At 41.1% G+C, this 25,539-nt stretch overlaps 1 protein-coding gene across 3 annotated transcripts in view; it reads left to right on the top strand.

The window, feature by feature from the left end:
* Positions 1-25,539, top strand: part of BMPR1B (bone morphogenetic protein receptor type 1B) — a 408,155-nt gene that overhangs the window by 297,059 nt on the left and 85,557 nt on the right. For all 3 annotated transcript variants that reach the window (XM_075609777.1, XM_075609786.1, XM_075609796.1), the window contains one exon: positions 12,974-13,176. In XM_075609777.1, the coding sequence (XP_075465892.1) occupies positions 13,104-13,176 (73 nt within the window). In that variant the 5' untranslated portion in view covers positions 12,974-13,103. The remainder of the gene's footprint in view (positions 1-12,973; positions 13,177-25,539) is intronic.

Genomic DNA, 25,539 nt, shown 5'->3' with positions numbered 1-25,539 from the left:
TGGTACAAAGTGAGCTTTATTCATTCCATTTATTGATTAGGTTCCTTATCAAAGATATCTTATTCATTTGCAATAATGAGTGGCAAATAATACAGTTGCATTGGGTATTCTCCCTAAGACAGATCTCACCAATTTCCTAGGAAGGTTCTGGACTTGGTATCCTTAGCACTGGTTCTGCATGGTATTCGCTGTCCCTGCATTTGGATTTGCCTCCTTCCCACCAGGGCCATAATAGAAATACTTCCATCTTCAGGGATACATATCCCATCACTCTGAGTAATACCCTCCTTATCCCAAGGCATAAGAAGGGGCGTGCATTGGTCTGTATGGGACAATCCCACAGTGCTCCAGAACTCCTTATTTAAAAGTATTCCCCCCCACCCCCATCCCCCATTCCCCCCGAGTATCATGTATCCTCTTCTTTCAGGGCAGACAAATAACCTGTAACCATTACTATGGGCTATGGCTAAGTGGGGCACGTTCCCTAACTATAAAATAATAAAGGTGGCAAGACATCCTTAAACATACAACTCTACACATAAACATGACTTACTCTATGTACAATGAGATCCCTCTGTGACTCTTCCAGGGACCTGAATCTAGAATCTTCTAGCTTCACTATATATACCTACACGGGACATCACTGATTACCATGCCTACAGAGGTAGTGGTTTGGATATGACTTAGTCATCCTATAGTAGGTGACAGGTTTGCCACCTTCTAGAAGGTGGGCGTCGATAGGTTTCTGCCTAGTAACCTTGTACCATGTGCTGGGAGTGGGGTGTTACACTTTCTAAGCACATAGTGCTCAGATCAAAGTTTAAAATGGACAAGGTGGTGGGTTCTAGTCCTGTTGGGTCTGACACCATTCCAGTCATTAGGTTGGTGCCTAATGCTGCACGTATAGTGCCCACGACCGGCGACGCGACGGGACGGGTGATGTCACCTGTCACCGTCAGCTAAAGTTATATTTCGCTTTGCGGCGGCGGCGCGGGCTTCCAGGCATTTGATTTGTTCAGGGGCTGTCACATGAGGCGACAGCCCTTGAAAAATCAAATATTCCTGGCTTCCAAAGTCTGCGACGTCGCTCCATCGCATTGCCGCCGTCGCGCTTACTATAAGCGCACGCGGCGGCGACAATGTATTTGTTTTTGGGCGGTGTCGCCGTCGCCCGTCGCGGGCACTATATGCACGGTTTTAGGCTTATTATGAACTCTATATAGTTGGTATTAACATCCTTGTAGAAATTGTGGGATGGGACTCATTTAAATATACTTTGCATACTCATTAGCATATTTCCCAGGTTTCTCTCTCTCGTATGGAAGCCAGTGTAGAGATTTGCACAGTGAAGCAGCAGCGATAAAACAGTTGGTGAGCTAGATTAGTCTGGTATCAGCATTCGGGTAAACTGGAGGGGAGACAGTAAGTCGAAAGAGAGACCAGCTAGGAGCAGGTTACAATAGTCCAGTCGGGATATCGAAAGAGATTGGGCTATTGTTAAAAGGTAAAAAATCTGTAAAATACAATGTTCAGAGTCCTCAATGTTTCACAGAAGTGTGGTTAATCAAGTGCAGCAAGGAAACAGAATGCTACAGAATGCAGGATGTCATACAAAAAGGAATTTAAGGTGATTCGGTCATAAAGCACAGGATATTTCACCATAAAAGTAATACAAAAGATGTGAAAATTATTATTTAATTAAGTGCAAAAATAAAAACGGAATGCATAATGTTATTTTCAATATGTAGATATACACACGAGTGAAAAAAATGATGTACATATAAATATATTTATTAGTATAAGTGGATAGTAATTATACATTCCTATAACAATTGACAAAAAATATTTAATCAAATAAAATGTATCAACTTTTTGGCTTTGATAAATACAGATGCAGCGGCGGTTATCCGACCATTTATCGGGTTGAATGACGCACTATAACCTGTAACTCGGGAAGAAGGGAGTCCCCGAACATGAAATCAATGCGGTTCAGCTCCGGAGACCCCCTACTACAATACTGTAGTGTTTAAAATTAAATAAAATGAAAATTTCAAGTTATAAAAAAAATTTTTTTTTTAATAAAACCCCCGCAATCATCTGTTAGGGGCGCGCAGTTAGAGTGACTGATTCAGCCTATCTCTTACTGCGCGTCTCTTAGGCTGCGTCCATGGATACTGCTTGCGGGCAGAGGTGCACCGTCCGGGTGTGTCGGGGGCATGTCAGCCGGCGGGCGGGCCAGTGATGTCACGGAGCTAGTTTGCCCTCATTGGGCGAACCGCTAATGTGACCGGCCCTGCGCTCCGGCGAGCGCGAAAATATAAAATTCTGCTAAAGCGAGCCCCTGCTAAAGCCGCTCTCATTGCGGCTGCAGGGGCTCAGTGCCGAGCGTGAGCGTGCCTCAGCATGCCTCCGCGCGCCAGCACTAACCATGGACGTAGCCTTACAGAGCGTTAGACCCCGGTAGGATTAACACAAAATCCGATGGGCCATTAGTCTGCCACGGCAAATGTTGAAAGGATTTCGGGGAGATCTCGAAAACCAATTTGAGAAATGGTCAGATAACGTCCGCTGCATCTGTAGCTGCAGTATTGATCAATGATCACATTTAATAGGCAGTGACAAACTCATGGATCTACGGCCAACCCAAAACGCTGCCCCTTGAAATGAAAAAAACCCTGCCCTATAATATCACAAATAACATCTGCACAGACAATTTAGAATGGCTCCAATTTTTTGAATGGTAGCCTAATGCTCTAGTTTAGGCCTCTCTGATGTTCGGTATGTATTCATGGTTACAGTTCCTGTATGCGGGCTGGTTGGTGAGAAGACATCCTTTCTCGTCCTCCTCTCAAGATATACCCCATAAGTGAAATGAGTTGATGGTAACCCTGCCTCTAAAACATTGGTTGGCCATTGTGGTGCAGGAAAACCTGGTTACAGTATATGTTTTGCCTCACTTCAATAGAGACAGATGTACTGTATGAAAAGTGGTCCTTCCCTTCACCCAAATAAATGTGAGTCTGCTTTTGTCCACCCTGTTCCTCTGAAGGGTTCCTGAACTTTCTCATTACCGTAAACACATGAACAAATTAGAGCCCTTTTCAGAAAGATCTTTGTTCCCATTCTTTTTTTTTTTTTTTTTTACAAAATACGATCCTTATAGCTCATTATATAGGTTAATTGTTCCTTTGAAGGTTTGCTAAATAAGCAGACTTGGTAAAGTAAAATGTTTTTGCCCCACAAAAGCTTTGCCAGGTAACATGCAAATATAGGAGTTGTACCACTGTTAAGGAAGGAAAGTTGCATAAAAAGATGCAGTGAAAAAACTTCCTTAGTTGTACAGTTTTATCCTTTAAAAAGAACTCATCTCTAATAGAAATGTGCTAACTTCTTGCATGCCCAAGTGAACTGTGGGGATTTTTTTGCTCTAAACGTTCTTGTGAAAAGTCACAGAGCATTTGCACCTTCGAATCATTCCGATTACTTTTGCTTTCCAAAGTCGATCAAACCTATAAAAAAAGCACTTTTTTTCCCGTTCGCAGGGCTGCACTTTTGCCACTTTTAAAAATTTACACTTTTAACATTTTTAACAATTTGGACTGTTTCAATCGTAATTTTAGCTCCAAAAATACTGGCAGCATTTTTGCAGGTTTTTGGCGACTTTTGAAAAGTCTGCTCGAACCCGTGGAGAAGTGGATCTTGGCGGATTTGCACAGCACTAATCCCTAAACATTTTTGTTTTTACACCCGTGATACTTTGTTTAAAAAACAACAGATTATCTCATTATGTTACTTATTATTAACAAGCCTTTTTTATCTTGTTAACAGGGATGCTTCCGTATTTTTGTGTCGTTGTACAAATATCTTTGCTTGTAATTTGTAGATTGTGGGAGTGTATCAAGTGGCTGCCGTTTTCTCTTACAGGTTGTTAACGCTCTACTGTTAACGTCTATTGTTAACTACTTATACCACTTTTGCATTAAAAAAATGCAAATACTGTACAGGGGGATAAAAACTTTATCTTCCTATTTGAGTTGTTAGTAAATAAGGTTCCTAGTCTCCATCATATGAAAGTTTTCATTTGACACAGGTCTCAGGTGTAGGGTGATTAAATATTTTTAAGGTAACAAATTGCATCCTAAAATTGCTCTTATTAATTAAAGCTGTTTCCTCCATGTGGTATTCTGGTTAAGGAACTAGTCCATGTAAATAAGGTTCATGCAGTTTATAATATAGTGTTTTTGTACTTTGATGCTTTTACCAAACAGAATTGTAATGTAAATTGAAACTTTATATAAAGTATGTTAGTTAATCTGCAAACATCAGCACATTACAAAAGAAAACAACATTATCATTCAAATTTACCACCGATTGCCAGAATAACCCTTAATGAATATTTATTTTATGAGTCTAGAATAAAGTGTGTGGTGTACTGGCTGAAATGTTAGTTTTAAATACACATTTGTGTCTGATTTCTGCCTCTGCTTACTCACTTGGTGTGATTTTAAGCAATTCATCTTATTTCCCTCACCTCAGGCACCAAATATATAGTTGTAAACTCTTTAGGGCAGAGAGTCACTGGGGGCTATTAATGAATGTTTTATTAAAGTCATATGGCGCATTCATGGTGCCTTCTGGTTAATAAATAGGAAGATGACCTAGCGACAGCACTACATTTACAAACAACTTGGTAAATGCATTGTGTTATGTCGCTAATAGGTGCTTACAATCTCAGCACACCAATCCTTCGTACATGCTACACAGACATAAGACTTTTCATAATGACACATGCAATTGCATTCTCATCTACACACACACACACACACACACACACACACACACACACACACACACACACACACACACACACACACACACACACACACACACACACACACGCGTGACAATTACAGTTACACACACACACACACACACACACACACACACACACACACACACACACACACACACACACACACACACACACACACACACACACGTGACAATTACAGTTATTCCTAACTTGTGACTATTGAGTGTTCTGACCTTAAAGTATAACTTAACTTTTCTCTAGTTTACTCTTGCACAAAAGCATATTATGTTGATAAACATTACTTTAACAAGTATTTGTAGACTGGTGTCCATGTATATTCCATATAAGGAGAAGGTGAGTAAAGACACTGAGTTTAAAGCTGGGGAGCCTGCTTCAATTCCCAGTGTCCGCTGCTTATGACATTGGGCAAGTCACTTTATCGTCCTCTGCCTCAGGCACTAGAAACATAGATTGTAAGCTCACCTGGGCAGGGACTGTGTCTGTTACATTCCTATGTGCTGTGTGCCGTGCACTACACTGTAATTGTGAACTGCTTTGAGTCCCATTGGCAGAAAAGCGCTATATGAACTAAAGTTATTATTATGATTAGCATATTCTGGAAACTACAGCAGCTATGATGATATAAAAGGAGCAGACGGCTGATTTACTAACATGCCCTTTCCACGTCTCTACTCATCCCTTCTCGTCCTTTCTACTTCATTTGCATTGTTTAAAGACACCTTCCACGCGAGGCAATGCTACACAAACAAACACCAGTGCAACACACAAAGTACATTCTCATGACAAGCTTGATGGCGGTGCCGTCGGTACTTGTGCACCGAGGCATCACTCTCTCCCCCACAACAATTAAACTGATTGCGAGGAGAGAGCGCATGTGCACCTCTGTAACAGTCTTTCCTTCTCCAGCTGCATTTACAGGGATCTCCTCCTGCCGTGTCCTGTCATCATGGCTCCGCGACATCAAATGGCATCGCGTTGACATGACAATGTGATGCGGTATGGTGCCATGACGTCCCATTGTCATAGCAACACGATGCCATTTGACAGGAGAAGTTGCCGGGAAATGCCGCTGTACCAAGTCCTGCACATGCCCCTCTACAAGCCCCGCACATGCCCCTCTACAAGCCCCGCACATGCCCCTGTACTAAGCCCCGCACATGCCCCTGTACTAAGCCCCGCACATGCCCCTGTACCAAGCCCCGCACATGCCCCTGTACCAAGCCCTGCACATGCCCCTCTACCAAGCCCTGCACATGCCCCTGTACCAAGTCCCGCACATGCCCCTGTACCATGCCCCGCACATGCCCCTGTACCAAGCCCCGCACATGCCCCTGTACCAAGCACAGCACATGCCCCTGTACCAAGCCCCGCACATGCCCCTGTACCAAGCCCCGCACATGCCCCTGTACCAAGCCCCGCACATGCCCCTGTACCAAGCCCCGCACATGCCCCTGTATCAAGCCCCGCACATGCCCCTGTACCAAGCCCCGCACATGCCCCTGTACCAAGCCCCGCACATGCCCCTGTACCAAGCCCTGCACATGCCCCTGTATCAAGCACCGCACATGCCCCTGTACCAAGCCCTGCACATGCCCCTGTATCAAGCACCGCACATGCCCCTGTACCAAGCCCTGCACATGCCCCTGTATCAAGCACCGCACATGCCCCTGTACCAAGCACAGCACATGCCCCTGTACCAAGCCCTGCACATGCCCCTGTACCAAGCCCTGCACATGCCCCTGTATCAAGCACAGCACATGCCCCTGTACCAAGCACAGCACATGCCCCTGTACCAAGCCTCGCACATGCCCCTGTACCAAGCACAGCACATGCCCCTGTACCAAGCCCTGCACATGCCCCTTTACCAAGCCATGCACATGCCCCTGTACCAAGCCCCGAACATTTCCCTGTACCAAGCCTCGCACATGCCCCTGTACCAAGCCCCCCACATGCCCCTGTACAAAGCCCTGCACATGCCCCTTTACCAAGCCCCGCACATTTCCCTGTACCAAACCCCGCACATTTCCCTGTACCAAGCCCCGCACATTTCCCTGTACCAAGCCCCGCACATTTCCCTGTACCAAGCCCCGCACATTTCCCTGTACCAAGCCCCGCACATTTCCCTGTACCAAGCCCCGCACATTTCCCTGTACCCACAAACCACCCAGTTGTCCCTGTACATTCTGATATGGGGTGGCTGCTCTGAAAACACAGACAGCACAATTTTCAGGTGTAGCACCATTAACAACAGTCAGTAGTAAGGAACAGACCCCGTATCAGTGCATTCAAAAACCTTTGTGGAATTTATGAAATATACACAGTATAAATGTTCTTGTATTGTTTCCAGGGTTCCTCCTGGTTCTATCTTTCTCTAGCGCCATTAATCCAGGGTTAATAAATCCCCCTCACTGTACCTTTTTAATATTGTGTGCAGTTTTTTATAAAACAGAAGCCGCAGAGATATGTCCCATCCTGTCACGCCCTCCATATGGGAGTGGTTTTAGAGGGCTAGCCACAGAACCACTCCCTGTCTACCACGCCCTCTAAGTGGGTCGTGTTTTAGAGGGCTAGCTTCCCATCCAGTCACGCTCCCCAAAATGAGGTGTAATTTTGGAGGGCTGGTCGCAGTGCCCCATCCTGCCATGCACCACATACTCTTTGCAGCACTTGCAGCTTGCACAGAATACTGCAGTTGCCTGGTCCTAGCTGGCCCCATGCTTTTGATCTGTTTCTTGGGAAAGTATCTGCTTTCTTATGCGGTTCTGCTTCCAGCTGGCTGGGCCTAACTGCCATATGGAGGTCCCAATAACAACTTAATTGGAAGTGCCACTTGACCCAGCTCTTATCTTCTGATCCTGTGTCTGCAATACATACTGTAACTTGTTTTGAATATGTTGAGGCCAATTTTTTTTATTTTTTCCATGTCCCTGTGCAGTACAGATCCACTGAGGCCATTCTCCCTCCAGCAGAGGTAAATGATAATTTTCACAGGTAATGTTAGGACCTGCATACTGGCCGTGCTGTGAAGTGGCTGCAGGCTTATAATGCTTTAGCCAAAGGGTTTAACTAAATAACCCTTATTCATGAGAATACTAACATTGAAGTATTTAACTGTGTATTTTCTCACTTTAGATGTAGCATTGGGTATTTTTGTCTAACTGCCATATGGAGGTCCCAATAATAACTTAATTGGAAGTGCCACATCTGCCAGCTCCTACATTCTGATCTGGTGTCTGCAATACATACTGTAACTTGATGTGAATATGTTGAGGCCAATTTTCGTTCAGGAGTTAACCCGTCTTTCCTGTAAAAGCGCTGTCCTTCCAATTTCATGTTGTGGTGTTTTACTTCTCAATGCCTCATAGCTAAATAAATAAATTAGCTGATGGCCTTTTTAAGTTTCTTCCTAGCACCCTTAATCCCAGCCTTGCTGCATGCGTGACCCCATGACCTTTTTGGCAAAATCTTGAACCATATTAGTGGGAACCCTAGTCACCTTTGGCCTGGCACCTCCTGCCTGCATTTAATATAACTAAACTGGAAGATTTTACCTTGACCAAATGGTGACTTCTCGTCAAACATTCCCGGGTCCCGGATTTACTTATGGTCCATGCATACAGTAGCTTGCGCCCTCTCTTCTGCTCAGCGGGTAAAGAATGGCCCACTATCCATGCCATAACATATCTTTTGTTTGTTTTTTAGGCTTTCTGTGTGTAGCAGGGTCCCCCCTGACTACTATTCGGCCCAATGGGCTGGCAGTAAACCCTGGTACTATCAGGTTGCCAGTAGTTGGTATGAGGTTTTCCCCCTTCTTATAGTACTGCACTTGAGTGCCAGCAGGGGTGGTACAACCTGTTGTAGCTGGGACAACGGGGTGCCCGTCTCCTGGCTGTACTTAAGAGTAGGACCGCCCTAAAGTTAGGGTTGGTCTTCCCTCTGAGGAAGGCAGGTCACACAACTGGGAGCCTGAAATTGGGGCCTTCCCATGTGCTCTTCCCTCCAGGGGGAGAGTGAGTGTGTACCATACCTCTGCCTCTGCTAGGGAGGTGGGGAAGTGCTAGGACGGCTGCGGGTGCCCTTGGCCTGTAGTGATGTCCAGGGACCATCTTCAGTGATAGCTGACCTGACAAACTGTACCCGTCAGAAGACAGCTGTGTAACTGTTACTGCAGAGTGTAGTAATAAACCTGATCCTGTTTTGCAATATACCTCCTGCCTGGTGCGTGACCTTACTGGGGGGAGAGGTAATAAGTTCTACCGTGGGAGATCAACTTCAGTTCCTGGAGTCTACAGCAGATGGAGGTGCTGCACTGCTAAGGAGATATGTGGGGTATGAACCCCAAAAGCCTGTTCCTGTGTCCCCCCTACCATCGGCAGAAACCTTTAGTAATGATCAAAAATGTCTCCAAACAATTTGCATTCAGTTTTTCTGCATCCGATACAAAAAATTAGCCATGCCTAGATGTTTGATAACCTGGCATTTAAACATATTCCACAGATCTAGTTAGAAATGCCCAGTTGCAGCAACTTTTTAGATATCATAGCACCTTGTTAGCGTGCTTGCATTTTCTTGATCTTTATGTCTAAAAGCTTGTTTATAGTTTTAATTATTTATAAGTCTGTGGTACTGACCCTATTTCTAAAGCTGACATATCTGAATATTACTAGCCTGTTCCTTAACAAATGACCTATAAAATCGAGCCTGGTCTGTTCTGAGGGCCTGATCTAGGCCTCATTGCTTAAAACCCACAGACCCCCTCCTCCTTTCTCCTGCCTGGACATGTGCCTGTGGACATGATGCCCTTAGCACCTGGGAACCTGCACGTAGATGAAAAGAGGGAGTCCCTGGTGCCCCTAATAAGGTGAACAGCTCAATTCACAGGCTTCTGCCCTCCTTTCCCACTATGTCTCCTGCATATTTCTTATATTTTAAAATTGTAAGCTGTTTGAGGATGGGATATATCCTTACCATGTTGAATCAATACCTTATAATGTTCGCTTTTTTGTTTGTGAGGAAGATCATGTGACCACAAAGTCACTTGTTACAATTGGTGCACTGCTAGGGAGAGGGCAGGGCTCAAAAAGGGGTGTGCCAGAGCCTGTTTCAGAAGAGGATGGATGTGACTTTGTAAATGGTTGCTGTAGAAACAAAAAATGCTTGTTACATTATAATACATTAAAAATGTCAAGAGCCATATCAATGTTTGGTACAGAAATGATTACAAAATCTTTCATAAAACACTAATTTAAATCAACTGTATCTGTACTATATTACCATGCATGAAACACTGTGTGCCTACAGCACCTTCCTCGGTCGAATGGCCTTTACCATTTTCTTGCCGTGACACCTGTGATGTCCGAGCGCAGAACAATGTATTGTTCCCCTCTTTGCAGCACAGTTTCATTTCAAACCCGACTTTTCCCTAAAATTAGCAAATCAAACTATGTCAATGCTACACACAATGAAGACAGTCTTTTATTATAACACCAGTGTTTTGTTTTTTCTACTTACTGAATTTGTTAAAAAGCCGTGGTTGTCAATGGCAACTGCTAGGGAATTTGGTGAAAAGCATACTTCAAGGAAGACAATAGGGACATGAATAGACTGTGACACAGCTTTAAACTTTATTAAGTCTGCCTTGGACTCCTTTTTCCTCTTTTGAGTTAAATGGAAGCAATGTTTGGCAGCCTCCATGCTGTGAGCTTGATTGATGCCCTGAACATCTGAAACACTTTTGTGTCCAGCTTGCTCTCCATGAGTGCGTAATGTGTGAATACTCAAATAAGGTCAGCCCTTATCGCAATGTAATCTAGGTCTCAACACAGATCAGCAATGACAGTCCTACCCTACAAGCGAGTACACAAATCATCCCCTGCACGCACTGGGCAACTTGTAGGAATTTTTAGTTACTGAAGTTTTGCTAGACATTTGTGTTTTAGGGAACGCGCTAAATAAAAATTTAAAGAAAGAACCTAGAAGACGACACGCTCAGAATAATACACCAGAGTGGTGGAGAGGGGGCTGGATGGAAGGGGGAGGGGGAGAGGGGCTGTTTATTTATAACAAAGTGACAGTCTTTTTCACTGAGAGGCTGAAGTGAGCTGGTCTTATTTGTGTTTGTTAGTGACCACTGATGTGGAATGTGGTAAATTTGGGAGTGGAGTGGGAAGGAAGGAACTTGCATCTGATATTCATGTGATTCCATCACAACATTTTTCAGTTGAACTGTCAGAAATAACTTGATTTTGGAAACGCAGAAAAAAAATGAATGCAGCTTTATTTACTTAAAAAATAATTATTCTTTATAAGGGGATAAGCCTTTTGACCCAGCCTTCTTCAACTCGAGTGGTATTTGTTTACAGCTAGGAAATATCTTCAGCAAACTTATTCATTAAGAAAAAAAGTAACTTTGTTTTGGGTATTTACAGTACCAGTCCTATTTATTTGTTGTAAATATACTTTTTTTAATTAACTTCTTTAGTGTTTTTCATTGAACATACGATTGAGAGTGAAATTCTTTAGGTATGCTGTTCAGATGCATGTTTTCTTTTCGTGAAAGTCACACATATTATATGTTCCCTGTTACTTTTTAATGCACTGTTCATAGTATGACTTTTTAGGCCTTATTATTTGGCTTCCATATCATATGAGTGAAGATTTAACCCTTTGCTCCGGGATGTACTGTCGCGGCAGAGCTAAGTCTAACACTTACCCGGTCTCGGCCGCGACAGATATCGGGCGCGCGCCGAGGTATCCCGTGCGCGCGCCGGAGCCTCGGAGGATCGGCCCTCTGATCGAGGCATCCCCCTCCCCTCTCCGGGTCCACCGGGTCCCCCGGAGCCCCCCACCGCCATCCCCCACATTAGAGCAACGCCATCCCCCACATTAGAGCGCTATGCGCGCACGCTCCCGATTAAGCGTGACCGCGCATCGATGACGCGCGGCACGCCGAGGGAAAAAATGAAAAAAACGGAACTCCACGCAGCTTGCGGCTCCAGCCGCTTTAGACTCAGCTGCGCCGCCACTGTAACTATGGGTTCTGGCACCCTGGGTGTCCCATGACCTAGTAGCTATGTCCCAAAATCCTGCTTGTTTTACACGGGGAGATCGCGTCAGGACCGCAGGACATGATCTGAACTGATGGCGGACGGGATCAGGATGTCTCCTCCACTTCCATCATCAGTGAAGGAAGCGGCCCCGTGGTCAGAGAGTCCCGGGGGGCCGTGACACTCTAGGCCCTCTGGCGCTCAAAGGGTTAAAGCAGCGGTCTACCTGTATGATTTCATTTTTTACCCACCTTTTTATCTACAAGGATGGGAGCCAATGGGGTTTAAATGTCTTGCTTCACATGGGCCAATAGAAAACCTCAACGTCGTCCGCTGGTTTCTCGGGAAACATGGGGTCCCCAGAGCTGAAATGTGTGCGGTTCAGCAGTGGCGTCCCCATGCTTCCCATCTTGGTAATAAGAGAGGGGCAGGGGCAGGCGAGGAGCTGCTGATTTAAACAAGGGACTGCTTTTATGTTTACTGAATCTCTTATGTTATGTAAGACAGATGTTGAAAAGTCTTATGTAGGTTTTAACCAAAACGAATTGTGCTGGTTAGGAAGAATTAATTAAAATACAGGAAGGCAGATTTGACACATTTATATTTGTTACTGTTTATATGTTTTTTTTTATTAAAAAAATATAGTTATTATAGATTATCTTAATTAAAAATGCTACAATATATCAATGCTACAAATATTCTAACTTTCTACAGATACCATTTGAAACTAGATGTTTAAAATAAATTGTTATACTGTATTATTGATAGCAAAGAGGAACGTGTAGAAATCTGGTAATTAGTTATGATGATCAGCATATTCATGTGCATCACTGCTGGGAAGCAGCTCAACTTCAACTCTATTACAGGGGCTATGAACTGTGCTCAGTGATGAAGCAGTTAACAGCTTCTGTCAAGATAAGGCTTCCAAGTGTATACAAATTCTCATCTGGGCAGTCAATCCCTGCTCCTGTTTTAGGCTATGTAGTCTGGTTTGGGATCCCTTTTGTTGTGTTCCCCAGGAGGTGATCAGTTGAGTCCTATGTGGTAACCGCACTAGTTTGTAACAGGCTTGCCTTTCACATTCTCTTCTTAGGCTTTCTGGCAGACTTGTGTGAGGATCTGACAGAGTTGTAACTGGGACTATCACTGCAAGAAGAAACCGAGCTCGGAGTCTTACTTACACAGGGAGATCAGAAGGATTATAGAACTCTTCCGCAGAAGGAATGGGCTGGCTAGAAGAACCTAACTGGCAGCTTCATGTTTCCTTGATTATGCTGCTATCCTTGCATACCAGAGGTAAGATGATAACATGTTTCACTGTGTCCTACTAGCAGTCTGTACAATTACAAGAGTTCATTTTAAGGCAATAAGATTACAATTTACTTGCATTTATTTAGTGTGTATATATATGTATGTATGTATGTATGTATGTATGTATGTATATATATGTATATTAGACAAAGTTGTACATTTCGTTATAAACAAAATTTCAAGAAGTAATGTAAGATATCTGCTACTTGTAGAATGACAGTGCAAGACATGTTTAAGGGTTTTAAAAAAGAAAAATTATATTTTTTGTTCCTGTTGCATTCTTTTGGAAGCAAACTGATTTAACAATGGTGTTTTATTGATATCAATCATTTTTTTCTTTTGTATGTTCTTCATTAACAATAAACCATGCTGCTTCCCAATGACACATATGATTTATTGGTAAAGTGATACTCAGCATATAATTGGGAACATGTTGAATATTTATGTAATATTTTGAAAAGTAAACACATGCTCTTTGACCCGTGAAACTGTAAAGAAAAATAAATACTGAAATGGTGCAAAGGATGCAAAGGGTGATTCAGAATATTCAACTTTAAAAAGGCGCACTTTTAGGAACTATACGTATTACATATTATAACAATGGATTAAAGTATATAGGCGTAAATAACACTGAGAGGGGCTTTGTGAAGTTCCATTTTCTATCCCTGTGCCTAGCTGTTTGTCACATTTCATGGAGGTAATAATTCATGTCAGCTTGCAAGTTTTCCTTTTATCCCCTTGTGTAAAAGAGTTTTTGCCATGAATTAGTATGTCTGGGCAGGAACTCCAGGGTTCCTTGATGGAATAGCATTCTCATTCCCCGCTCTGAAACTCACACTGTGCTATAAAAGTGTTTCTAAAGTGCCATAGCATTAACACTTTCAAAGAAGCAATGTTTTGTTTTTTTACTTCTGCTCTACTTACTGCTATTTTGTTATCCAACTTTGGGTTTACGCAAAGATTTAAAACAAAATGTTCTTATTGAAGATGCTCATTTGAGCAATCTGTGTTGCATGGTTATATCAAACGGCATTTAGATGTGATGTATTGCACACTTCTAATACATGTAATCAGTGGTACATCACATTCGTACAATTTCACACATTTCCACTTTAGTGGGAATCGGACTATAAAGTTTTGCACCAGTTTCATTACTGTGGTGAAATAGTTTGTGTTTTTCTTTCATGCTAAACTATGTGAGCATGACATTTTCAGGATTTTCAACAAATAATGAGATATTTTCAACCTGTTGTGCTAAAATGGAGGAAAACTGCTGAATGTCTTTATCTGTCTCCTCCGAATTTCTTGTGTCAATTAAACATTTTTTATGCTAATCTTTCAGTTGGTCAAAAATTCAATATTCAAAAAGCTATTCCATGCAGTCAGCAGTCCTAGTTTCAGGACATGCAAATTACTTCAGGCCAGGATAGCCCAACCCCTCTTTTGTTTGATCTTTTTAAAATATAATTAATAACACACATTTTAAACATATATTGAGTTTTGAATATTTAATCTAAATAGTTGGAATACATTTTACAGAAGACGTACGTCCAATGGTTTTATTAAGTAAACATATAGATACTTTTATGCAGAGACTTTGCAGTTTGTGATAGTAGTATTACTATTATTATGTAATACTATATATTTGTGTATGCAGCACTATACATGGCATAAATCATAAGCATGAGTTTTTTACATCTCAATCTAATCAAGACGAGGAGATAAAGTGACTTGGCTCCTGCCATTAGGTGTATAATACACTTTCCCCACATTAAAGGCCAGTAAATTTAACCACGGGATCTGTGTATTAACCCACGTAGATTTACTGGACATGCCACAACCCCTTAATCACACGGTTGGTCATATTTTCTACAATGTCTTTGCATTGAATCTGAATATACAGGATTTGAACTTCGTTGGAAATATATTCATGGCATTCAGTCACGATTTGTACAGAAGATATGGCATTGCGTTCTCATGCAAATATTGCAAAACAAGGCAATTTAAGGAACTGCACTTCAGATCCCTCAGAGGGGATAATTTTGTATGGGATTTTGGAGTTTCTGGAAAATCTTTAATCTACCGTTTAGTTTTAAGTTGCTAAAATTCCATATCCGTAAAAAAAAAATACTTCATGTTAACTTAATGTTGAAATTGCTTAAATTGCTCTTTATCCGCACAACAGATATTACCATGGCACAAAATTGAAATAATGCCAGGATTATATGCATTACTGCCATAAAGACTGCGGGATAACATTCATCATATTAGGTTGGTAGCAGCATACTATCATGCTGCCTCCCTCATATTAATACTATTGTCTGCCGGATGGGACAGGTGATATTCCATTTTCATACTGGATAGAAGTTTGTCCTTTTTGCAGATACTGTAGTATTTGGAATATAGCCTCCTAGTGCTGGAAAATAGTGCAGCGCCTTATATTACAGGGCTGTTAGGGTTAGATCCTCAGAGGTTCGTTCATTTAACGTTAACGCCATTTAACTTATCTGTATGCGTAACGCATATCGTATTTGCATTACGATACCCGCGCATTCACCTGAAAAATAGCAGATCGCTAACTTTTATCGGACCTTAGGCTTACTCCTATGCAAATCATATGGTAATGAGCCGTTTATACCCAACAACGGAGATCCTCAGACCCCTGTTAATGTGATTGCACATGATAATAACGCTACGATATTTAAAGGAGCAATTCATGCAATATCCTACATGTGTGTTTTAAAAAAGAAAAGAAAAACAGTTCTGTAGTATTAGATAATACTTACTACATTTTTGTTTTAATTCCACTGTTAATGCCATTTTAATATGTTTTTTTTAATTATATGGAGCATTCTTTGATTTCTAAAGCAGTTTTAGCACCTCCTCAGCAGTGCAAGATCTTTGTAACACTTTCCTGTTTGGGATAATTTGTTGCCAATGTTCCCAGCAGCTGGAGTGGCAAACTGTAACAATAGATAGCGTTACCTTAGTAATATAAGCATACATTGTAGCTGCTGAGTTACATTTACTGAAGAATTGATTGAAACTGAAAGGCAGCCATTTAGTGAACCCTGGGAAGCAGGATCTTTGCTGATCGATCATGGAAGAACAAATCGAACAAATCGATCGGCAGCTTAGGTAATGAGTTTTCAATAAAGGTAATCAAGGCTGCCTATATTAAAAACATTAAAAAAAATCGCTGTTTGCCTCTGTAAGACCTTCTAAAAGCTGCCATTACTCAAATCCAGGCCCTGATTATCAGTGCTTTTTTGGGAAACAGCCTAAAAGAAATATACTGAGTATAGGACTTAACCCTTTAATTACAAAAAAGTTACACGTCTCATACAAAGATATATTTTGTGGATCATATAAATGTCCGAAACATCATAAACTATCTTAAGATTTGTAGTGATTAAAGTGATGTTTGTGTGAACTAATATGGTATATAATGACTGTAGTAAGTATGGGTGTACAATAATGTTTATACATACCTTAACAATAATAATTAATAAACAACTTTTAGTAATGTACAAATAAATGAAAGGACACTACAGATAACAAAAAAATATAAGTAAAAAGTAAAACAAAATGCAGTGGTACACATTCTATAAATAATTGCGTTAGCTTTAAGTAGTGCACAGGAGTAGTGTGCTTTAACGCATGTATTAATTAATGCTACTGAAAGTTTTGTGCGTGCGCATGTGCAGTGTATTGATTAACGCAACTCTGGCCCACGAAAATCCCCGTTACTAGTACTGCTACTTTTATTAATGGATGTAAATTTTGCACCTCATTAGCTTTGAGGATACCGGTTAAACTGAAGAAATAATCGGGAATGATCGGTATTAGCGCAAAAGGGACGGCTTACGCGTATTCAATGTATTCACACAGGCATGAACTCAGTAACTCCATCGCAGTAGTGTTTCTAACAGTCAATGCTCGGTTTGCTTTAGGACAGACATAGATAATACTACTTAAAAAAATGGAGATTTTTTAAAATAAAATTACAGTACTGAGATGTGAAGCCAATGAGCTATTATAAAATGTAAATGTATTGCCTCCTAGCGGGCCTAAATGGTGCAATAAATAAATCATATTGTCCTAAATATAAGTTTTTATTCTGTGTGTGTATATAAATACGATCCTCTAAGAAGGGGCAACAATTTCTTGAGGTTTTTCGGTTAAAAGAGCAAGCAGGTGGCAAAGTCATTGTATATAAACTGACAATACAACATTGAATCAAGAAGCTAGTTCAAAAAGCCGAAAATAGACGTATCCCAATGTCACTGCATTGTGTAGCCCTAAAAGTGGCGCATGAAAGACACTGTTAAGCCGCGATTATAGTGCGACAGATTCTCAGCCAGACAAATAATTGTCTTTGCCGAGCGACAGCCAGTCACGAGCGCGGTTCAGCCAATGAGGGTGAACCGCTCACGTGACGTCCCAGCCACGCCTCCGCCACGCCTCCCTGTCGCTTAGTACCCTCAGTGCAGGTTTGGTGCCAGCAACAGGTGCGCGTGACATCACGCGCGCACACGCCACCACTATAATCGCGGCATAAGACAGGCCTCATCACTCACCTCACTCTAAATATTGTTCTGTTGTGTGCTGCCTGTGCATCCTTGTACAAAATTATGAATATGTTAAAATATGTGCAAGCTCAAAGCTCCTCTATTCATTCAACCTACCGTGTGAAACAATATAACACGTGAATACAGTGGCAGGTAGAATGTCTAAAGCAGAGCTTAATGTTAACATATTTTTGCCTCTTAAAAGCCTTAGCCAAAAAATTCAGAAAAGGAAATATTTGGATATGATGAATTAACTACAGTTTTATGCGTATATGTGAATGTTAATTTGTGTCATTGTTTTATGAGCCATAGCTGGCATACCATGCTACACATTGCATAACTATTACCCAATGAAAATCGATATCACACGTATATTTCGTGCTTTTTGTCGTTGGCCATATAATCCTTCCTACTACTCCCTGTCTGGGCAAATATGCCAATATGGGTATGTCTGCTCAGAAAAATCCCAGCAACAGTGATGAATTGTTTCTATAAACTTCCATTACAATATAAAATGAAATGCCCAGCACTGCAAATAGCCCGCAAACGTTTCATTTCAATCAAGCGTTTCTGTTCTGGCCAAGACATGAAATAGAGGTTATACAGAGTGCAAAATAATTGAATGCAGATTTTATATTTTCTATGCATTCCTCTGACGTAGAATTTCATTTTATTTAACACAAGGGGAATGGCTCCAACTATTTGGTTTTCCAGTGCAAGACCCTTCCTCATTATAAGCCCTGGGAAATGTTGATGTTTGCTTGTTAACCTTCTAAAATAAAATCTGCCATTAAGTTACAGTAGCACCTGGAAGTGAAGTTTTGAAGTTCATAAAAACATATGTATGTTGACCAGCTGTTGGGCCATATTTACTAAGCAGTGCTATAAAACAAATTTCTGTGCCGGAAGGCACCTTATGGCCCACTCACTTGAATAGGCTATAAGGTGTCTTTCAGGGCTGGAAAGGTGTTTTATGGCATATCACAGTTTAGTAATTATGGGCCAATATGTTGGATTACATAGTGTCAAAAGCTTTAAAAGCCTCTGCTGCTCTTTTAATTCAGTCACTCATGATAACATTTCTGGCCAAAGATCATGGAACGTTACTGTCCCGGTCATACTTATGAATGTAGAGACTAAACAGTATTGTTCAGATCATGTATCAAAACTTAAAGTATATGCTCTTCTAAATGAAATTTTAAAGGTGCAGTACCATTTAGTGAACTAATATCAGGAATATGTGTAATAGGTAAAAATCGATTGACAACATTCTAAAAAAATCAGAGTGCTGCATGTATATTTAAGACCCGATATTTTCATTTCCATCAGGAACTCTGAACAGTGGGGTAAGGATTAGGGGGCAGCAGTTATAAATTGGTTATTATCAGTAGAGATGAGTGAATTCCCAAATGCGTTTCCTGGATTTTCTCGCATTTCCCCCCAAAATCCATTTCACGGTGTAACAACGGGTTTGGTCAGTTTTAATCCACGCGGGTTCATCAAAAACTGCCATAGAAACAACTCGTGGACGAATTTGTAGACTCAGCGGACTCAGCAATCCGATAGTGTGCTGAATCCGGGGATTGGATTCTAAAAATCCTCCCATGTGTTTCGGAAAATGTGGAGTATATTGGTACTAATAATTTCCAAAATCCGCGAAATGCCAATCGCATTTCTTGAGATTGATCCGCTGGAATCCGCGGACCAAAGGAACCGGCCGATCTGCAAATGGTGATAAACTTCTGATTTAATACTGACTAACCTTTAAACTCGCCAAACAAATCAAGCATCCCAATAGCCTGCACTCATGGCTATTGTCCCACACACAGTCACTTCTACCACCCATTGTGACCAAGCACTGCCATATACTGCACTTATTCCCTCACCTGCTGTCCCTGTAAGTGTCCCAACATACCACTTAGATTGTAAGCTCTTAGGGGCAGGGATTTCCTTTCCTATTGTCTGATTTTGCTGCACTTATTGTATTGTTATAATTCACTTTTGGCGCTATATAAATAAAGATATATATACATACATACATACATACATACATACATCTGCTGATCCAAATTTGCCCATCTCTATTTATCAACCTGGTTTTCTCTACCCCTTCCTAGGCCAGTTACAAAAACGGAGAATTATGAGGGAGAAATGAGTCAGATAAGGCACTAAAATCCATCGTAAACTTTAGGTTTACACACATTGCCAAGGTAAACTTCCATAAATTGATCTTTAAATACGTTCGGGCATCTCTATAACACAATGTAATCCTATGTGTCATCCTTTAAAGCTTGCTTAACTACTGATTGATTCTTACGTTACTGATGTGTAATAGATAACTGGCTGCTGCATGGGCCTTGCACTGGTATTGTTGTTATTATTGTTAATTTATAAAGTGGTGTAAGAAGTACTGTAGATGGAGCTGATGGCTGCAAAATTAGGGAGACAGTTTGGGAGTTGGGGAATACAGGTAAAAGTAATGTTGAGATTGCGTAGGTAAAGAATGGAGAGCCAGACATTCAATAGAATCCCTACTCCCACAATCGGGCAAGGGTCTACAGTTTTTTTTCCACGCAACATCCTGTAAGCAATGCTAAAATTATATGCGAGGTTTGTTCAATACAGATATTATTAGTGATTATGAGCTGTTGGCCACACGTTTTCATCATCTCTGTAATGTTGGAGCATAAAGAAAATGTCTTATTTCGATAGCTGCGTCTTTATTTTTGCAAAGCCAGGATCACCAGCCTCACACTGATGAGACCCAAAAGGTCAAAACAGCTGTCTGTGAGTAAGGTTGCAATTCTTAAACCCAGGCTGTGCTGAAAAGCTGTGTAATACGGTAGGCATAAGCTTACAGGAGTGCATGTTAATATAGACATGAATCAAAAGGTGACACTGTGTGCTCATTTGCATGTCATTACCCAGAATACCTGACTGCAGTGCAAGCCGTGCATGCTAAGGCCGCGCTTATAGTTACCTTGGCGCACGCCTGCCACAGCGCGATCAGCGAACTCTGCTTCTCTCTCTGCAGCAGGTGATTTTCAGTAGAGAGGGGGGCGTGGCACGTGACGTCACACGAGCGGTTCGGCCTCATTGACTCTACCACTTCACGTGACGCGGACGACACACGGCTATCGCTTGGAGAGACAATTTAATTTGTCTCTCCTGGATCCTGCCGGTAGGTCGCTGGTCGCGTGGTCGCAGTCGTAGTGCACTATGCTCACTTTCAAGCTAAATGAAGTATTTGTATTGGCGGCGGGTGTCGTCGCCATCGCGTTAACTATAAGCGCGGCCTTAGAGATAATGGCCTAAGGCAGGGTTTGCAGACCCGTCAGAGACATGAATGTGCTCAAGAGTGCTATTTTTATTTTATGATGCATTCAATCTTGAAGGTGCCAGTTGACATTGGTTTGATGGGAACTCTGATATATCTACAGAAAATAATAGACTTCTATGACAAAGAGTGTTTCGTGGTACGATTTGTCTAGGAAATTCTGTTGCAGGAAATATTTGTCTGTCAACATGCACCCAGTTCCAGCTTTCAACAATTTGGATAAAACTTTCACATACAGCTGGCTTACCCCTCTGGATATTTTCATGCTCTTGTCAGTGATTCCTGTAAATGTCATGATACAGTTGAATGGTCCATGCAGGATGCAACCTCTTCATGAGTGAAAGTACCATTTACTGCATGAATTGTTATGGATCTGTGTTGATGACCTGTGGGTTTTCTCAACACTTGAGATGGCCATCTCAATGATAAAAGACCTTAATTTTTGTATACACACATTTTCACATACATAAATGTATAGTACCGCTCATTAGGCTATCTCTGACCAACCACAGCTACATTTTAGGAATTGCCTTTACTTTTGCCTAACCAGAGTTAGTTATCGGGAACAAGTGTATATGATCTGTGTATGCCTCTGTCAAAGCACCTACCTTAATCCCAGTGTCTCTTGACGGCCTGTCAGGCATGTCACTCAAACACAAACCTAGAGAAAGGATCCAGTACAATTAGAAAATATATGTGAGAAACTGGATTGGACAGAAAATGCACAGGCACACACTGGTGTTGAGACATGGGACACAAGAACCATTTATAAAGTTAAATTAAAAATAAATAAAAGTTAGTAGGGGAAGCAGAAATTGGACCTCCCTTTCAAAACACCCAACAATCACCCACAATATAAGGTTTCCCACTCAATAGAGGTATCTTCACATGTACATGCTCTGTGGTCTACTCCTTATTTTGTTTGTAATTTACAGTTGCATATACATTCTTAACATATATATATATATATATATATATATATATATATATATATATATATATATATATATATATTCTAAATTGACGTCACTTGCTTTGTCTGGTGAACTCTATAGCAACAACTTACGAGGGATCACACTGGTTTATGGTTTGCTCCATGTTTCCATTGAAATACATATTTTAAACTAAGTATATTTGGAGAAGTGAGAATATTGTTGTACCATAAATGTACAGATTTATTGCTACTGGTTTTTTTGTGTTAAATTCTGAACTTAAGCCAAAATGATAAACTTTGCAGTGGTGCTAAATGTAAACATATAGGTGGGCATGTGGGAGTGTATTTTACTTAGGTTTAAAGAGTATATTTTTTAAGAGTATTTTACCTGGACAAGACAGTTTAAATATCAGATAAGTGGTTTGTATAAAAATGCACCATGTTAGTAGCTTTTGTGAATGCCACCACTTTATCATAACCTTTTTACTGCAAGAAAATGGTTTCGTGTGTATATTCTTAAAACTGTTATTTTCAGATTTATGGACAGACATCCTTCAAATTTAATTTTCATGAATATTTCATGTGTTTCTTCTGTTCAACTTAATCTATCAAAGCACTACAGTGCAAAAAGAAACATCTGGTATTGTGATTAAGCAGCTGGGTTTTATTTGCGAGGGTTTTCTAGCAGATTTCCTTCATTTGCCAACAATAATATCACAGTTTTACACGAACATATAGCTGCTAGTGATACCGTCTAATTTCCAAGTCAGGATTTCTAATATTGTGCAGCTCTTGCAAAGATTAGGAAAGGCATTATTTTCACACAGCACACTGTAACTACTGTACAGTTTGTTTGATACAGTAAATGAAAAGTTAATATAAATTGAGCATTGGCTTGCTGGGTATATACTCTACAAAACTCTCAAATTGGAAGCATTGATTTTGACCTTTCAGGTTCTAGGTCAATTCAGATATTTGATGTACAGTAGATATGTTTGCAGTTCTGGTGCTAAGTGAGGGCATATGGTACATACAGATGTAGCAGATGTTATTGCTACGTCTGTATCACTCTAGGGCTCATGTAACCAATTTCTCATTAAACTAAAGGGATTTTAAACTATTGATTGATTTGCTCCAATTCTGGGGCAGCAAGCATTGAAAGATATGCAGTGATTTCATTGTCAAAACAGAAAACTGCGAACATGTTTCTTCTGGAGACCAGGGGGCGTATTCTATAAGCCCAAAGTGGCTAACCGCAGTTCTCACATTGACTTGAATGGGAGTTTTGTGCTCGCTTATTTTTGTGGGCTTAATGAATAATCACATAATTTGTACAGTAGACAATGTTAGTGATTACTTTTACGTTGAATACATGTATCTATTTAAAAATCTGTAGCCACATACATGTACGAACACTACAGTTTGACCAAACCGCTCACCAATTTGGATTATATTAATAAACTCAACTGGTGTATATAGGGAAGGCACATAGCATGAATCAAAACAAAGAAGGTGATGAAAGAATCACCAGATAGTCCCTATTTGCTGCACTCTGCTGTATCATACAATAGAATTGGACTAGATTGTCCAAAATATATAATTATCTAGTAGTGAATAGGTACAGACAACTAGTAGTTTCAGCTCCCACAACTGTGGGTGAACAGGTACTAATAAAAGCCAGCTAATTGGCCAAAAATAATAAAACTGGTAGGAAATAGTTAGTGTTAGGACCTGTGATATTTGGTCATGCCTTGATGTGGCTCGCAGGCTTAAAATGCTTTGGCCAAAGGGTTTAACTAAATTACCCTTTTTAAAGAGTTATATAGGTATTTCACTGTGTATTTTTGTCATATTGGATGTAGCTCTGGGCTTCTTTGTTTTTTTGTTGTATAGGAAATAACACTGATATATATATTTTCCTAGATCTCCCTCTCTCCCAGTTCCTTTCTCTGTCCACCTGGGGTGCTGCTGTTTTCTGTTTGCACTGAGGTTCCTCTATCTGTCTCCTTGTTGCTCCTGTCCTCTGTCCTTATAATTTCCTGTTTCTCCCTTGCGGCAGGCACGCATTTCTTTAAGGGAAGAATTAGATAGCTTGAGTGTGTGTTGATAATATCTAGCATTCAATGCTGACTTGATCTACAGGTACTTTTGTGTCTTATCTGGATTGAAGGTGATCTAAATGTATACTACTCTATACAACTGCTGATGATATTGATGGGACTTATATACATAAATTGACACCATTGAAACTAAAAGGTGATTTTTATTGGTTCCTACCTCGTGTTATCACAGACATAGACAATCTTGGGTTTGCTATAGTACATATGTAATTGTGGTTATTGACACCTAAGATAATTAATTATAATATATGACTAGCACCCACACTTTTTATTGGGGATGTTTTAACCCCTAGCACTGTAAATATATTAACTGTTCTTTCGTCGATGTTCATATACAATAAAGTTTTATTATTTTTGTCAATTAGCTGGCTTTTATTAGTACCTGTTCACCAACAGTTGTGGGAGCTGATACTACTAGTTGTCTGTAACTATTCACTACTATATAATTGTATCTTTTGGACCAGGGGTGGGCAACCTATTTTGCAATATAGCCACAGGTGTGGCGAATGAGAAGTGAAAATAGCCACACCATGTAAAAATTGAGGTATTATGTTGCGCATTCGAAAATGTAATATTCTTTTTCATAAAACATTCTGGGAGAGGTTTGGGGATTGTGCGCCGTCCCAGCATTTTTTATGAAATAGAATATGAAATGGTGCAAATTCGTGCATGCGTGGAGTGAAATGTAGACACAAATGACATAACGGTCAGATAATTTATAAATAACATACCAGCAGTCATACATGGCGAGCTATACTGATTTTAATGCTTCTCTCCCACTACTTCCAAGATTGTTGCAACCCCCCTCATCCTTCCTCTCACCCCCCTCATCCTCTCAATCCCCTTCTCTCACCCCATATTTATCCTCCTCTCATGCCACCACCACTACCTCCTCATCATCATCTCCTCACCCCCATCATCATCATATTATCTTATTTCCCCCCTCATCATCATCTCATTTCCCCCCTCATCATCATCATCTCCTCACCACCCTCATCATCATCATATCATCTCACCCCCCCCTCTTCATCATCATCTCATTTCCCCCCATCATCTAATTTCCCATCATCATCCCCCATCATCAACATCATCATCATCTCATTTCCCATCATTCTCCCCCCCCCCCCCAATACCAGGATCATCTCATGAACCAGCATTGTGTTACTTCTTACCTTCCAGACAGCACCGGAAACACGAGTCTGTGGCGCGGTCGCTGCCAGGGTGTGTGCTCCATCCCCGCCGTTTTCTCATTGGTTCTCACTCCTCTACTCGTACTCGCCTCCTGGCCAGGGTCCACGGCCCATCCCCTTTGCTCAGCACTTGTTGCCGCACTCGCGCTTGCTGCCGCACTCGCGCTTGCTGCCGCACTCGCGCTTGCTGCCACAC

This window comes from Ascaphus truei, chromosome 1, assembly GCF_040206685.1.
Source record: "Ascaphus truei isolate aAscTru1 chromosome 1, aAscTru1.hap1, whole genome shotgun sequence".
Taxonomy (NCBI): Eukaryota; Metazoa; Chordata; class Amphibia; order Anura; family Ascaphidae; genus Ascaphus; species Ascaphus truei.
This window is presented reverse-complemented; position numbering and strand designations above follow the sequence as displayed.